The following is a 15,704-nucleotide window of genomic DNA, read 5'->3' on the forward strand; positions in this document are numbered from 1 at the left end:
TGCTTGCTTTTGGCGCAAATTGTTTCGTTTGGGTGTAGTAGAACCATCAATGATATAATTCTATTCTGAAGATATCCTTTAGGGCCAAAAAAACCCACCCCAAAATGGCTTCTATTAATTTTCTTTACAGTCCAGGACACAAGGGAAATAAGTGATGTCAGTTTGAATGAGGAATTAAAAATATGTTCATGTTAAATGAATCCATATTACATGCACACACACGCTCAAAGACAGCAACATTCCTCCTTGTTCTCAAATTTAATCATGAGTAAAAAGTGTATTTCTTAAACTTTGTTGCAACTATTAAGATGTGACAGCACTTCTGGAGAAAAATTTAGCTGAATTGCTGTCAAACTGCTTATGAGTTAGTTTGAACTTTTTCCTTTGGGAATCTAAACCTTTCTCCTCTTTGCTTTTCATTTCTGAATGCTATTTCAGAAGCGGAGAAAGGCTTTCCTTTTCAATGACCTCTTCACTCACAATTAATCTTTACAGCCTGTTTCTGCCATGGGTCTGTTTGCCACTTTTTGGCTATGGTACATCTGAATTTCCTCTTTCACATGTGTCTTCACACTCGTCGATGATCTTATTCTTGGTGATCTTCCATGTGCATTAAAACTTAGCACAAATGTCTAAAGCACGCTACTACTAACAAGCACAGTTTATCCCTCTTCTAAGCAGCAACTATATGGTGTCTCTAACAAGGCAAATGTTTATTTTGTAGTCATTATCAGCTTTGACTTTTGTGTTATTTGGAGCATATGAAAACATCAACTCATCTAATCCATGTGTAACGTTCTGAATGCTTTCATTGCTGACGCCTTCTATAGATACCCCTATATATTGCATCTACGCAGGTCAGCAAATCCGCGTCTAGGGTGGCCCACGAACAGCCTAGGCAGGGACTCTCTTTCAGGGTGTTTTGTGACGGGGCACCAGCTCTCCCTGCCCCGTGCCGTTAACGGCCGTTGGACCGCGCGCATCCCTGGGCGGAGGGAAGCGCAGAACCACTGAAAGGCGACGATGGGCCGTGCGGCCAGGCTGTACCTACGGCCGCGCCATGTGGCCAAGGCCCACCGGGGCCATCCGGCAGTAGGCCTTCGGCCGGCGGTAGGCCTTCGGCCAGCGCCCGGCCGCGGCGGCCCCGGGAAGGGGTGCGGGAGGCCTCGGCCCTCCCGCCGGGCGGCCCGGCGTTGTGCTTCCCTCCCGACCCCAGCCCCCGCGGCCCCCTCCAAGGAGGGGGGGAGGGGAAGGCAGCGGGGGCTGTCGGTGCCGCCGCCTCGCCCACACGGGGGCCGGCCCCGCGGGGCAGCCACCCGTCCCGCCGACGGGCGGTGGCGCCGCGCCCCACCCCTCCCCCATCCCGAGCACTCCCCCGCCCTGGGCCTTGTCGGCCGCCGTCCGTCCCTCCAGGTGAACGCGTATCCCTCCGCCGCGGCCGCCCCCACCGCCGGGCTCGCAGCCCCACAGTCCCCGGATGGAAACTGTTATGGCCGCCAACAGCGACTCGCCGGGCTATGGAGAGGGGCGAGGTAACTCCGCAAGGGGCGCCGGGCGGGGAAGGGGGGTCCCCGCGCTCTGCCGGAGCAGGCGGCCTGGCGCGGCCCGCGGCGGCGAGGAGCGGGCCGGAGGTGCGAGCCTTGGCGGGGCAGGAAGCCGCTCCGTGGTAGGGGTGAGCCGTCATATAGTCCCGCGCCCCCCGCCCCCTCCGGCCGCGGGAAGTTCGTGGGGCGGCCGGGACTGGTGGCGGGACGGCCGGGGACTGCGGGCAGCGCCCGGCCGCGGCGGGGAGCGGACGACAATGCCTCATGGCCGGCGCCGGAGCCGCCTGTGGCGCCGTATCCTTCCGCCGGGCTACGCGGAGCCAGGCAAGGCGTCGCGGGCAGCGCGGCGCTCCCCGGGGCCGTGTGGGCGCCCCGCGGCGGGCGGCCCGGCGGGGCGGGGGCAGCGCTGCCTACCGGGGCCGCCCGAGGATCTGGGTGGCTCCCAAGGAGGAGCTGGGGAGGGGAGTCGCCCCACTCGCCCCCACCCCAGTTTCGGGGGGCGCCTCGCGCTGCCGCCGCGCTAGGCTGGAGCCCGCGGCGCGGCCGTGAGGCGGTGGCAGCTCCGGGGGCTCCCCCGACCCCCGCTGGGCCGGCGTCGCGGACAGCTTCGTGTTTTGTCCCAGCTCTTCCCTGCCTCCTCGTCCCGGGGGGGGTTAGCCCGCGCCCTGGCCCTGCTCCTGCTCCTCGGTAAGCCCCGGCAGCTCCCTGTGGGACTGCTGTGTATTAACGGTGGTGCGGGGAAGCGGGGAGCGTCCCCCCGACATCGCAAGTGTGGGCTGAGAAAGTGGTTGTTTGCAGGTGCGGTGGCTGCGTATCACTGGAGCCTTGAGCTGCTGTTTTCGTAAATGGCAAGTTTGCTGTGTGGCATGGGTGTCTGTGTTTGTTAACTGTGACAGTGATTTGGTAATTTATTTTTATTTTATATTTTATTTTTACAAAAGCAGCGTTTTGCTGTGTCAGATAGATTGTATCTGACCGCCAGAAGCTCTAGCTTTATGGGTTCCTGAAGATCTAGTTCTGTAAGTTCCTGCATGTGTCCAGGTCTTTGTAGAGATGAAGGCACAACTTTAAATTTGCAGATACATGTGGGATGAGACCAAGCATGGAAAATACTTTAGCACAGGGGTTTTTTTTAGTAAAATTTAAATGCGTGTAAACAATTTTTACAGAAATCTTGAAAATACTACCTGCCTGGAAATGTGTTTTGAATTTCTATTTTTTTGTTCTAAATGCAAAAAACTGCAAAAGGTACCTAACTTAGGAGTGTCTTGCTCCTATCTGTCATTTCTCATTGGATTAATGTATATAGCTAAAACTTTTTTTTCTCCATGTGAACTTTTTTAAAACAAAATACTGACATACTGGAGCATTTTTGGGGGAAGAAAATTGAGGCTTAGAGCCTCGAGTGGTTACTTAGGCTTGTGCTTAGTGTTTTTTTTTTTTTTTTGTGGCTGTTTTTTTTTTTTTCCCCTCCATGAGAGTTAACTTTGGTGCATGCTTATAATGAATACAAACCCTGAAAATACATATCTGCTTTATAACCTACTTACTTGTTTCAAATATTGTGAATGTAATATTCCACCACCTCCCCCCCACCAAGGCTTTTGCAAAACTTTCTAGAAAATTATAATTAGGTCTTTGCTATAGAATTTATTACAATTTTTACTTAAAAGATAAGTTTCTTTTGAGTTCAAGTTAAAATCTGATGGACTAAGGTACCAGTTACTGCTTTCTGTCTTGTTTTTAAGTTATCATATGTTTATGCTTACCAGTTATGAATGCCTGAGAAGTAGTGACAAAGCTAAGGTTAAAATAGGCCTTGTTAGGAGGAGTTTGCTAGTGATTTTTAATCCCACTCATTAATTTAGAATTTTTATTGTATTTAATGGTGTTCTTTGGGAGAGAACATGGTATGTATTTACAGTTTTTCTGTCTTCAATGTATTAAAAATGCACTTAATGTAAAATTGTGAAGGATTTGTGCTTTTCAGCTTATTCTTTCAGTTATGCTTGTATTTACGCCTTTTAAAATATCTTTCCTTTTGTTTCCAGACCTTTTTTTACTATTCCTCCTGACTGTGGCCTTTTCTGAGTCTTACATATTTACCTCTTCTATGTATGTGGGAAAATGTTAAAAAGGCTGTTGAAGAATTGAAGTGAAGTCTTTTCTTAATGTGTAAGTTGACTTCTTCTTTGATAATGAACATTTAAAGATTCCTGGGATTTTTTTTTTTTTACTAATTGGTTGTTTCTAGTAAATATTTTTATTTGTTGTGTTGCAGGTGCTTGTCGATAGTTGCATGCTACCCAATAATAACAAAGTTAAATTGTAATTTATGTGATTAATTAGTTAAAGGAGATCTCAAATCAGGTTTGAATATACCCAACTGGGACTCTCTGCCAAACATAAACGTTTTATCCAGTTAGTGAAATGTTGCCCAATTGAGGACCATATTGGCCTCATGTTAAAAGCCTGAGGTTTGTTCTCTGCAGCATACTGCATCCACTTCTGATTTTTATAGTGTTAACTGCACACATATTTCAGGTTTCAGTATTTGACTATAACATTTTAATCTGAATGATAGGCAGCTGCTGTCAGGATGATATATTGCATCATGCAACCTGTAATTTTCATGTGTTGCATCTGTGTATTAAAAAAGTTCTTCAGCAAAGAAGTCCAAGTCATTTTTAGTTACTTATTCTTTATGTGGGAGTTCAGCTTGCTCCTGTTCAAGTAAGGGATTTACCATTGACAAGAGAAAGCATGACTCTCTCGGTGAAAATGGAGTGTAATGTAGATGAGTTGTTCTCTTCTGAAGGCTCAAAGTAGAGTAATATCCCATGTATTAATCTCCTGTGTGGAAGATGGGAAATGTATCATTGAGTTTAAAAAAAAAAAAATTCTATACCTGCAGTGTTTTAGTTTGGAAAGACACCAAAGAGTGAGTGTGTGTGTATGTGTCTGTGGTTTGTGTTTTTTTTTTGGTTTTTTTTTTTGAATGTCAGATGTATCTCATAGCTGAAGAACACAATTAATTGATTTTATTTGATATTGGAGTCTGTATAAAATGTCTGTTTTGCTTATTACTGTCAAGAATTGTGCAGAAATGCTAATATCTTTTCCAAAGGAATGCAATAAAGCTTTTGCTTAAAAAAAAAAAAAGTGTTTTGATTTTCTTGCTACGTGATACATGAACATGGCCTTGAAAATTTTTCAGTCTCCATTTTTTTGTCAGGTATTTACATGTTTAATGCTAAATACTTCCTTCTCACAGGACTATGGGAAAATATTTGGAAGACCTTAGTGGTGATGCTTATGATGGCCTGGAGCTCTTGAAGCAGCTCTTGCACTTCATCACAATGAGGGAGAGGATGTGATCGTTCTTTCAGTTTGAATGTGAATAAATAGGATGATCTAATGAGTTCCAAGTCTGTGTTGCTTCAGGGTGGGCAGGGGAATAGTGGAGAGAGAGCTGCTGATCAGATTTCAGCCAACACTTTACTGACTTTTGCTAGTAAAGAAGAAAGTGACGCTATGACTTCTGCTATGGAAAAAGTTTTTCGTAAAAAGTATTATATATTGGTGAAGAAACAGTTCTTGTTCCTTTTCAGTTTCACTTTTCAAAATCCAAATGATTTTCACTGCTGTTCTATTTCTGCTGATTTTATGTTGACATGTGGGAGTGTTGTTCGAGCATAGACTTGAGCTGCTATAAATTGTCAGTGCAGGCTGTTATGGAAACACTGACATTAAATCTGTAGCAAGACAATGATGCTAACCATACCTATTTGAGCCTCTTAATCCATGGAGGAGTATTGTCAGTCATGCTCTCGTTCTGAAAAGATTAACCTATACCCAGGAACATATGGTGAGAAACCAAAGTTAACTTCTATCTGTTGACTACTTCAGACTTGTGTGATACTAAAGGTAGGCATGTGAAAAATTCATTGTAGATGAGTGTGGTGGGTTTTTGGTGTTGATAAAGGTAATGTCTCCATTAGTGAAGTAGATCTTTTGTCAGTTTTTTGTTTTTTTTCATTTGCTTTTCTTTTTAAGCACAATAGTTAGTTACTAATAGAGTAACAGACTTGAGTAACAAAAATATCAACTCATTTGACTTGTTTTTAGTACTTCAGCTAGGTTTCGTTAGTGATCCATGTCACAGAGGAGGTACTGCGTTTATATTTGCTTGAAATCCTGAATAAGTAATAAATGCTAGCTTCATTTTAAAAAAGCAGCTTTTGAGATTTTTCATGCTTACGGACTGTCCTGGTGGGAGAAAACCAATATTTGATGGCATGGAATTTCAATATTTTCATGTTTCAGTAAATGTTGTCCTTTGAAGCTTATTTTTCAAGATTTATGTATTTTTTTGTTGGGGGAAAAAGACTCCCAAACAACAAATCAACAAACAAACAAAAACCCCAAACACAAACAAACAAAAAAAAGTTACATTATGTCTCCTTTTTTTTGCCTCATCCTTTTTTCTCTCAAATGCTATTGTAAAAATCAACAACTTCCAAGGTTGTCATGTATTTATTAATGAATTGTAATTAGTGTTCTAATTGCATTAGTTTTAAATGTAATATTTGCTTTGTTTTCTGATTTCAGGAGAATAAAATTGGGAAGTTCTAGAACCTTGAGAGTAACTCGGCGCAGCAGTCTTGTTTGCTGCAGGAACTAAGACTAGTCTCAAGAATTCACTTAAAGAAAAGGAAAAACCTAAAATCATGCCATCTGAAAAGGAACAATTTTTTCCTGATAAAAAGCAAATTAATTTGTTAAAACACAATGCTGCGAAGAATTTTTCTACAGATACTACTTTGGAAAAAGCACTGGTGAATGGTCCTTTAAGTATGATGACTCAACCAGCAATTTTCGATGTCAATCTCTCTTACGAACTAAAAAATGTGAAAATTGATTTACCCAAGGTGAACATTCCAAATGAAGTATTAATGAAACATGAAGTTGATAGATTTAGAAAACTCTTTCAGTGTAAACAGCAAACTGCAAGGAAGTCCTTAAGTCTAGAGAAAATAAACGGAAGCAATCCCAATTGTTCAGAGGGAAGCCACTTGCAAAATAAACCAGAAGTGCAATTTGAAGAAGGGTTGAAAACTACAGCAAAGATACTGAATTTCACTTGTACGAAGTGCAAGGATAACATTAGATACAGCCCAAATGATCTACAGAAACATTTTCAGCTGTTACACTATGGCGAGTTGCCTTTATATCCTTGTGAGATGTGTAACTTCTCGGCTAATGACTTTCAGTCATTTAAACAGCATAGACGCACCCATCGTAGCACTTTAGTAAAATGTGAGCTCTGTAACGATGAGCATATGTACACTTTGTTGGATTTGACAAAACACTTCACATCAAAGCATTGTGTAAATGGTCACTTTCAATGTGAAAAATGTGGGTTTTCTACCCAGGATGTGGGCACATTTGTTCAGCACATTCATAGACATAATGAGATTCCATATAAATGTGGAAAATGCCATCACGTAAGCTTTGCAAAAGAGGAGTTCCAGAAACATCTGCTTGTTCATACCAGTATGTTTCCTTTCGGTTGTCAATATTGCAGTTACAGCACACCACGGAAAGATTACCTTTTAAAACACATCATAGCTTTGCATAGAGACCACTTATATGCGAAAGAAAAACTGGAAAAGGATAAATGTGAAAAAAGGATAGTGAAGACTCCAGCAGGACTGAAGCTTGTGTTAAGAAGGTATAAAATGGGAGCATCGAAAAAAGCACTCTGGAGACGGAAAAAAATAAGCAGTGGAAGTGACAAAACTGGAGAAAAAAATGCACAAGTGCTAAGAAGTGTGAATAAAATTCAAACAAAATCTGAGGAGCTGAACCAGTGTATGAGAGATGTGGATGCAAATGAAGAAAAAGATCAAATTATATATACAGAAAAGCATAATTTCACGGGTGGAATGCTCTCTGCTACTACTGCACAATACAATAAAGCAGATGATGGAACAAGTTATGGCCTGGGATTATTGAAAAATGCTGTACATGGGCCAACGGTATTGATGGTCAAAAACAATAAAATATCTGTTCCAGCAAATTACAGTGCTAAATTTATGGGATTTAAAATGGTAGATGGAAAACAACATATTGTTATAAAATTATTACCTACAAGTAAGCAAAACTTACATTTCTTGGGTCAGAAAACTGATCCTATTAAAGATGGTTCTACAACTCCTTTGCTGCAGACTGCTGATCCCTGTGGCTTGTCTTCAGGTGCTATACCACATGTAACTGATCAGTCAACCTTAAAGAACAAGTCTGTTCACCTGTTAACCTCCTCTCCATTTTCTTGTTCTGCTCCTCATTCAGGAAAAACAAAAGTGGAAAAACAAAATAACTCCTTATTGTATGGTAGGAGTATTTCTCAAACTGTAGCACCTTCTAATGTAGCTGTAGGAAAAAGTTCGAATTACTTGCCAATGAAGTTGGGCTCAACTGTACCTCCATGTGATGAGGTGACAAAAGTTGGAACTCGAAGTAATATCTCATGGGGAAGCTATAGTCCTCCAAGTCATCCTCAGGTATTACCACCCACTATTACAAATACGCTTCACTATGACCCTATGAAAATGCCCTTCTTTCCTGAACTAAGAATACAAAATGGTGGCCTGAATAATAGTAATGGAACTAGTAATCTCTATTATTCAACTTCAGTGGATTCTTCTAATGAAGGGTTGCTGTCTTTTCATAACTATTCCAAAATGGACACTTCAGATAATCCATGTAGCATTTGGATGTCAACAGATGAGAGATATAAAGAATTTTTATCTAGCAAAACAGTTACTTTTCAGAACAGTAGAAGAACTGAACCTGCATCTTCATATTCGGAGTCAATGAAAGGCTTAAAACCAGAGAAAGTTGTATCAGCCCAATCAAATATTAATAAAACTTATGGACACACAAACACTAAGAATAACTCTGTGTCTTCTAAAAGCCAATCTAAATGTGTTGTTGACAGTGAGTGTTTTATGGAGGACCAGCATAATGGCCAGCAGTATTTGGATGCTAACATACATCAAGGCTTTGAGAACGTAGCTGAGAAATTCCAAGAAAATGCCTCTGATTGTGTTAACTCGGTCTTAATGCCTAAAATCACATCTGTTTTCTCATTGCAGAGTGAACAGGCAGCTAATTATTTATCGCCTGAAATAAACCAGTTACTGCAAGATGTGTTAAAAGTGAAAAAAACTACTCAGCAAGAATCCCAAGGCAAGTCAAATAACTGTGTAAAACTTCATTCTGACAAGCTGCTTTCTAGTCACGAGACAGGGAGTAAAGCCTTTACACATTTAAAAAGCTCGGCAACTGCATGTGGTTTTCAGAGGCCTCCTACTAATGTAGGCTTTCATTTATATAAGAAAGAGTTGAACACAAGATGTAGCACAAATGAAGGTACACATTGTGGGAGAGAAAGACAGACACCCAGAACACCATTTGATGGAATGGATAAATTATCCAGAACTCCACGTGTTGGTACGTTGCTAAAAACTCATACAGATGCAATCATAACACAACAGTTAGTAAAAGATAAAATACTGTCTACAACCCAAAATCCTAGTAGCTTTTCGCCAGTTCTTCAGGAACAGAAGAAACCCCTTTTAGTTCAGTCCCCTCCATCAGGATTTTTTGTTCCTTTGCACCTTGCTAACCAGCCCGGACTACAGGTGGTTTCAGGAAAATCTCTTCCGTCAACCAGTTCGTCAGATGGGCACGTGACTAAAGGTATACCTGCGTCCTTTGTTTTAAATAAAGGACCTGGAATGATTTTGACTTTTAGTGGGGCAATTGGAACAGTTGCAAATGTCCCTAGTGATAGTTCTCAGGTTTTAGGGAGAGTTGCATCCAGAGAATATGGTAAAATAACCATACCAGCTTCAAAAGCGGAGGGGCAAAATGACAGTTTCAGAAGTGTAAGAAGTTCCTGTGATAGGAGAGCATGTAGTACAGCAAATGACTCATTGAATAGCATGCCATTCAAAGGACCTCTAGTAATTACAAACTCACCGGAGTCATCTGTGAAAGGAATTTCTTCTGTGAAGGTGTTATCAGAGCATCAGGATGCTGTCTTTGGTTCCTTGGAGTCAGTAAATCAACAGGAAATTAAACAGAAACAACATGTTTATGCACTTTTGCCTGATGGACAGCAGGCAGTTTTTCTGAAATGTATGACACCAAACAAGCCTGTAGTTCATAAACATAGTGTTTTTCAGGATAATGCTCATTATCAAAATTGTCAACCAAAGAAAACTGGAGCCATGCAACAAAAGCTTTTGCTGAAAATTAAGACTTCTGCCTCAGATGCACTGGCTGATACCACTCAGTCAGTAGGCAACTCAGTGCCCTCACTACAATTGGATAGCTTGCAGTCCCTTACTCCTGCACTAGCACAGAAACAAACTAATCTTACTTCTAATGATGCCTTAATCTTACCAGGTAGGTTAATGCCAGCAAATGCCTCTTTGGCAAGCTCTAATCCAGCATGTTGTGTTCCTCCTGTAGAACCTGTTTATTCTACTAGATCTGCAGGGACATGGTTGCAAAAAGGTTCTGTTGAGAGTACGCAAATAATAACTGCTAACAACAGGAATAACTTTGGTAGTCAGAAGTCCACATGGAGCACTCGAAACAGAACTGCAAAAGTAAAACCGCGTTTAAAACAAACTGGGTCTAAAAGTTCAGAAACTGTGGGTGTGCAAAGAAACAAGAATTTCAAACGGAAAAGTAAGGATAATTGCCCAGAACCTCCGAGAAAGAAAGTAATGTTGCACAGAAAGTGTAAGGAAAAGAATCAAGCTGAAGTTGTTAGTGGATCAGGCGGCCCTTACAAACCAAGGGCATCAAAAGAAACTGTGAGGACTTTGAAATTACTTCCTTTTAATTCTAAACAGCTTGTAAAATGCCCTCGGAGAAATCAACCAGTTGTTGTGCTTAACCATCCTGATGCAGATGTTCCAGAAGTTGTAAATGTAATGAAAACTATTGCTAAATTTAAGGGACATGTTCTTAAGGTTTCGTTGTCAAAAAGAACTATTGAAGCTCTTCTACAGCCAGCCTTCTGCAATCCTTTGGATGTAACTACTGATGATCTTTCTCAAAAGAGGCATAGGACAATAAAACCTATTAGCCCTGTAAAAGAAAGATTTGTCTTAAAATTGACACTGAAAAAGACTAGCAAAAACAATTATCAGATTGTGAAAACTACCTCTGATAATACCTTGAAAGCTAAGTTTAGCTGCTGGTTTTGCGGTAGAATATTTGACAATCAGGATAATTGGGTAGGACATGGACAGAGGCATCTGATGGAAGCTACTCGAGATTGGAATTCGTTAATGTAATGATGACCAGTGAAGAAAATAAAACATAAATATCATACATTACAGTTTTTTAAAAAGAGAAACAATTGAATTAGGATACACAAGTAATTTTGTTTTGTATTTCAGTATTGTAACTGAAGTTTAAAAATAATGCAAAGTGCTTGTATTTTAAAAGGAAGAGAAGATTCTCTATTGCCATCAAGCTTTGAGATAAATCAAGGAGCTTTGTGGTTTAGATAACTTGTAACTAACTGCAAATACAATTCCATAAAAATATATATTTTTTTTTTGTTACTACTATCATGTCCTATATTTTTATTCTATAGAATGAGTCTTCAGGGCTTTTGTTCTGTACATATTTAAAAAAACCTAAACATGTAAATATTTTTATACTTTTCATTTATTTGGTATAATTCTTGCACAGAAATTACCCTCCCCCTATTTTTCAGTTCTGTGCATGCACTACTAAAATCAATTTTCAAAATTTTTTCAACTACACACAGCTGTTATCCTGGGATTTTTGTTATTTTCACTTGTTAGCTCTTGATTTTGTTTTTCAGGGATTGAACACTATTGTTAGCAAGTGCCTAAAAGATGTGAAGCAGTTTACATTATGTCAACTGTGTAAACATAGGTCCATATAGGGCCATTTCCCCAATAGTTTCATTTAAACAAAGCCATATGTGAATGCTTTAAGCTATATTGCTATGCACATGACACTTGTACTATTTCTGTGCAGTTTGTCTACTTTCTTAGTGAAGTATTTTTCATATAAATTAATAAAACCTGTTACGATTGTGTTAATACGGTGAGCCTGAGAATGGAATCAGTTGAAAATATACAGTATATATATTCATAATGTATATGGTGTTTAAGAATGGTGAACATTCCTAATCTGTATTGACTCTGTCACTATTAAATTTGCTATAACTTGTGTTTACAGAATATGACTGTGAGCATTTATAGAAAATACTTCTGTTTTGTTTTATACTATGTCTGCCACAGACCCTACAGGAAGGCCAGAATGTGGTGAAGTACAAAGTACCATTTCAGGCCTATAACTGCATTATAGTTTTATTCCAGGTGGATGTAATTTGTCCCCGTAATGACTAAATAGTATTTTCTACTATTTATTCAGATGAACTGCCTTATACGGTACCAGGGGTTTGGCAAAACCAAAGCTCAAGTTATTGCTCCCTCATTTTACCAGCCAGTAGGGTAATATTGCTAGGAGCCTGCTTGCTTCCTACTTACAGTTTCAGGGATAATGATGAAGGTAGAATATGCTTCACATTTCATAACATTTATGTGAGGGTTTGTAAACAAAAGACCTTATCTTATCCATAGTGATTGAGAGTATACAAATAAAGGTCCTTATTATCCACAGTAATTGTTACGTTTAGAGGCTTTGTCCTCTAGATTCTTGATGAACCCGGAGGCTAGATCCAGTCTTCAGTGGGAGCGCCCTTACCATATGGCACCTTTTGCCCCAGTACTGGAAGATTACATCCTAGGTGTTTAAGTCAGCTTCCCAAAGTATTGATGGAAAAACTGTCAAAATGGAATACTCGACTTGGAGAGGACTGGGACATTTAAATCTCTGAGGTTTTAGACTGTATGCAAGCCCAGGGGTAGTTCTGTGTGACTATTTCCATAAGGTGAAAGTGAAGATTGTCTTGCTACCAGTGAAACAATTAGAAGCCTTTTATGGATGTCACAGGGATGTCACTGGTAACAGAATTCGAGTTATGTTACATTTTAAAAAGTGTTATCATGAAAACTATTTAAAAAAAGATTGCTTCAGTAGCTAGATACGTTTTTTTTCCTTGATGTGTCTGTTGGCAGGAAGATGCACACTAGCCTTGTAGCTAGTGAGTTATGTATGGGAGTGAACTGAAGTACCTGAGACAGTCAAGGCAGCATAGTTCGGGTGAATTAATATACAGTTGGTGTGTGTTTTGTATCAAAATCGGATCATCTTGTGCTGCACAATGGGCTTGAGCTCTGACATGAATTTGGCTAGGAACTTTGAAGAAGACTAGTGTAGTGTTGAGGAAGTGCATTAGAAAGAAACAGCGTTAGGAAAGGACAAAAATGTGTTGAGCTTTTTTGACTGCAAGGATCTATTGGCTGCCTCAGCTTGCTCTCCTATAAACCCTGAAATTGAAACCCTGATTTCTGGACATTGCCATTGCCTTCTTTGGCAGAAATATCTGTTAAGTTTGTTGCTAAAACCTACTTGGTGCAACTTTACTGAGGATGACCAATTTTTATTAACAGTTAGCGTTGAGGTGGAAGTTCTGCTCTAGAGTTAGGGGGTTTTCTCTATATTGATGAATCATGAGAGTGACAACTGTCATTGGAATTTTTTTTCCCTCCAGCTTGTTTTCCTATGAATTGGGTAACCTTAAACAATACGGTGAAAAAGAACATTGTAAAGCTAGGAAATGTTGAAATAAGGTTGCTTTTTGCAATCTTAATTCATTGTAATGTGTCACTGTCCATGGACATCCATCTCATTCAGTGCAGAGAACTGTTGCTTCTTCTTGAGCAGTGATTTAATATTTTGTTGCCCCACCCTCAATTATGTCCTTGTATTATTTAGCACACACTGCTCAAGTACTGTTCTGAATATATAATTCTTTTTTTCTTAAGAGCTTTTCCATAATGCTTTGTTTGAGGTCCTAAGAGTTTGGCACTTCTGCAGATCAGATTTCAAGGAATCTCAAGTGAGACTTCCACAAAATTAAGATCACAATTAATGATCATCAGGAGAAAGTTCGGCTTAAGCAATCTGACCAGCATCACAGTGGATAGTGCAGTAGAAGGTGCAGGGACAATACACAGTTCTTCGATGAAACGTTCAACTGCTTTAGCAATATGAGGCTACCTTTTTACTGGCTGACTCCTGCAATGTTTGTTTGTGCATTCTCAGCATCTTCAGTAAATGGGAAAGGTATCTTACAAATATCCTGCAAACAACAGCCTTTCATTACACAGCTACGATTTGTCCCTGAAGTATCATGTGAACCAAGTGAAATATGCAAATCCACATGGAAAAATAGTCAATGATGATATATTTAATGCTTGTATTGTAATGGATATATCTGATGTGAAAAATTAAGGTTGCACAAGTAACCTGATTTGAAGAGTGTCTTGATTTTGAGTGCTTGACTTTGCACCGTAACATTTTAAGATAGCTTGTAACGTTGCCTATATAGCAAGATAAGAAAACCTTAACTTGCTTATAGTGTTTTGGGACATACAGAAATAGGTGCAAGTGCAGGGTCAAAAAGTGTTTTTCCTCTGAGAAAATATTTTGTAAATATATACTTGGCCTAAGCCTTATTTGTACAGCGTTCATGTGTTTGTGTAAGGTGGCCTTAAAGAGGCCTAAAATCTATCCTGTTGTCTATTCTTTGCAATGTGTATTAATCAGTAAGTCGTGGTTTCTCTTCCTCAGCAATTCCAATGTCTTGACAAAAAACTTGTGTTCAATATTTGTTCCAGGGCTGTTATGTGAGATATGGTTTTTTTTACACCAGTTCCTAAGAATCTCTGCCTTCTGCTGGTGGTTTAGATTGAAGGGAGGAATGTCGTTTTGTAACTTTCACATCTGAACACTTGGATTTTTGAGAATGCAAGTTCTTACTCCTTTCATGGAACAACATTGTCAGGAATGACTTGCAGTACTCATTGTACTCTCCTTTCTGTATCAGGTAGGCAGACAACACTTCCGCTCCTTTGTACCTTAGTAAATATGATACTTTGCCCTGAGTTCTCAGATAAAAAATGTACTTCATTTTAAAGCCAATATTTTAGTTCTAGTTTTAGGTCTTCCTTTGGTTTTTTCCTAGCTATTCAGTTAATGACAATTATATGGAAGAGAAATTAGCTAACAATATCAAAGAAATATGGGGGGAGAGGTGTGGTGTTATGTCTGTCAGAGGTTAGACTTGACATACCTGCTACCTCGTGGAAACACCTGACAGCATTAACTAGTGGCAGCTGCTGGCACTGCAACAGTTGTAAGATAAAGTTTCAGGTATAGGATTGCACCGAGTTACCATTTCCTAGATTCTGTATTGGCTGCTGAATCAATAGCATCAGGATTTTTAACATAGCATGCTCCATCCTGAGTACTAATTTATTTTATATCCTTGCAAAATGCAAGCTTGTATTTTCCCTTGCTCAAACCTTTCTTCAGCTAAAATTGGATTTCAAAATATGTCCATACCACAGTCTGCCCAAGCTATAAAAGATCTAGCCTGGGTATGAAAAGCGGAGTAACTAGTCTGCTTCCTGTATAAAACTGTGAGTATAGTAAAATAGGTGATCACATACTGGTGGTTTTGTTTGTTTGTGTGGTTTTTTTTCTTCCCCATGGAGCCTTATTTTGTGCCCAGGGTGTTCTTGTCTCAGGATGAATGGATTATTTTGTGGAAGGTGGTGTTGCCTATCAAATCCCTGCCTCATTTTGTTGTCGAAACTGTAACGTACCCTTGTAATGATGTAGAACATGGCTAAAAAGGAGGGAAGTGTTTGGGATGAAAGTAGTTGAATGTTTATCTAAAGCATATTTGTTATTTGTACATCAGCCACAAAGTTACGTATAATGCTGAGCACTTAGAGCTGAGGGGCAGGAGCAGCAGTGCTTTTAGTATGGGAAGGGCTCAGTATTGGTAATTACCTTAAAAAACTGATACTTAGTCTTTCACATGGAAGCCTATAGCTACCCTTGAGTTTCACTTTTTCATGCCTTTTTCTTCCCCAGTTCTAGAATGATGGTGATACTACACAT

At 40.1% G+C, this 15,704-nt stretch overlaps 1 protein-coding gene across 5 annotated transcripts; it reads left to right on the top strand.

Annotated features, from left to right (window-relative positions):
* The first annotated feature begins 1,115 nt into the window (after positions 1 to 1,115).
* Positions 1,116 to 14,680, top strand: ZNF518A (zinc finger protein 518A). 5 transcript variants are annotated; one of them, XR_012674313.1, is made up of 4 exons: positions 1,116 to 1,532; positions 2,343 to 2,447; positions 3,596 to 3,719; positions 4,819 to 6,149. XR_012674313.1 is itself a non-coding variant. In XM_075154763.1 (4 exons), the coding sequence occupies exon 4, from the start codon at positions 6,275 to 6,277 to the stop codon at positions 10,922 to 10,924; it is 4,650 nt and encodes a 1,549-aa protein (XP_075010864.1). In that variant the 5' UTR covers positions 1,134 to 1,532; positions 2,343 to 2,447; positions 3,596 to 3,719; positions 6,156 to 6,274; the 3' UTR covers positions 10,925 to 14,680. The 5 variants fall into 5 exon arrangements, 4 of the variants coding, with proteins under 4 accessions (XP_075010864.1, XP_075010868.1, XP_075010867.1 ...); XM_075154763.1 differs by lacking the exon at positions 4,819 to 6,149 and adding an exon at positions 6,156 to 14,680 and having other exon boundaries at positions 1,134 to 1,532; XM_075154767.1 differs by lacking the exon at positions 4,819 to 6,149 and adding an exon at positions 6,156 to 14,680 and having other exon boundaries at positions 1,134 to 1,532; positions 2,343 to 2,392.
* The last annotated feature ends 1,024 nt before the right edge of the window (positions 14,681 to 15,704 follow it).

Source organism: Calonectris borealis, chromosome 7 (genome assembly GCF_964195595.1).
Source record: "Calonectris borealis chromosome 7, bCalBor7.hap1.2, whole genome shotgun sequence".
Taxonomy (NCBI): domain Eukaryota; kingdom Metazoa; phylum Chordata; class Aves; order Procellariiformes; family Procellariidae; genus Calonectris; species Calonectris borealis.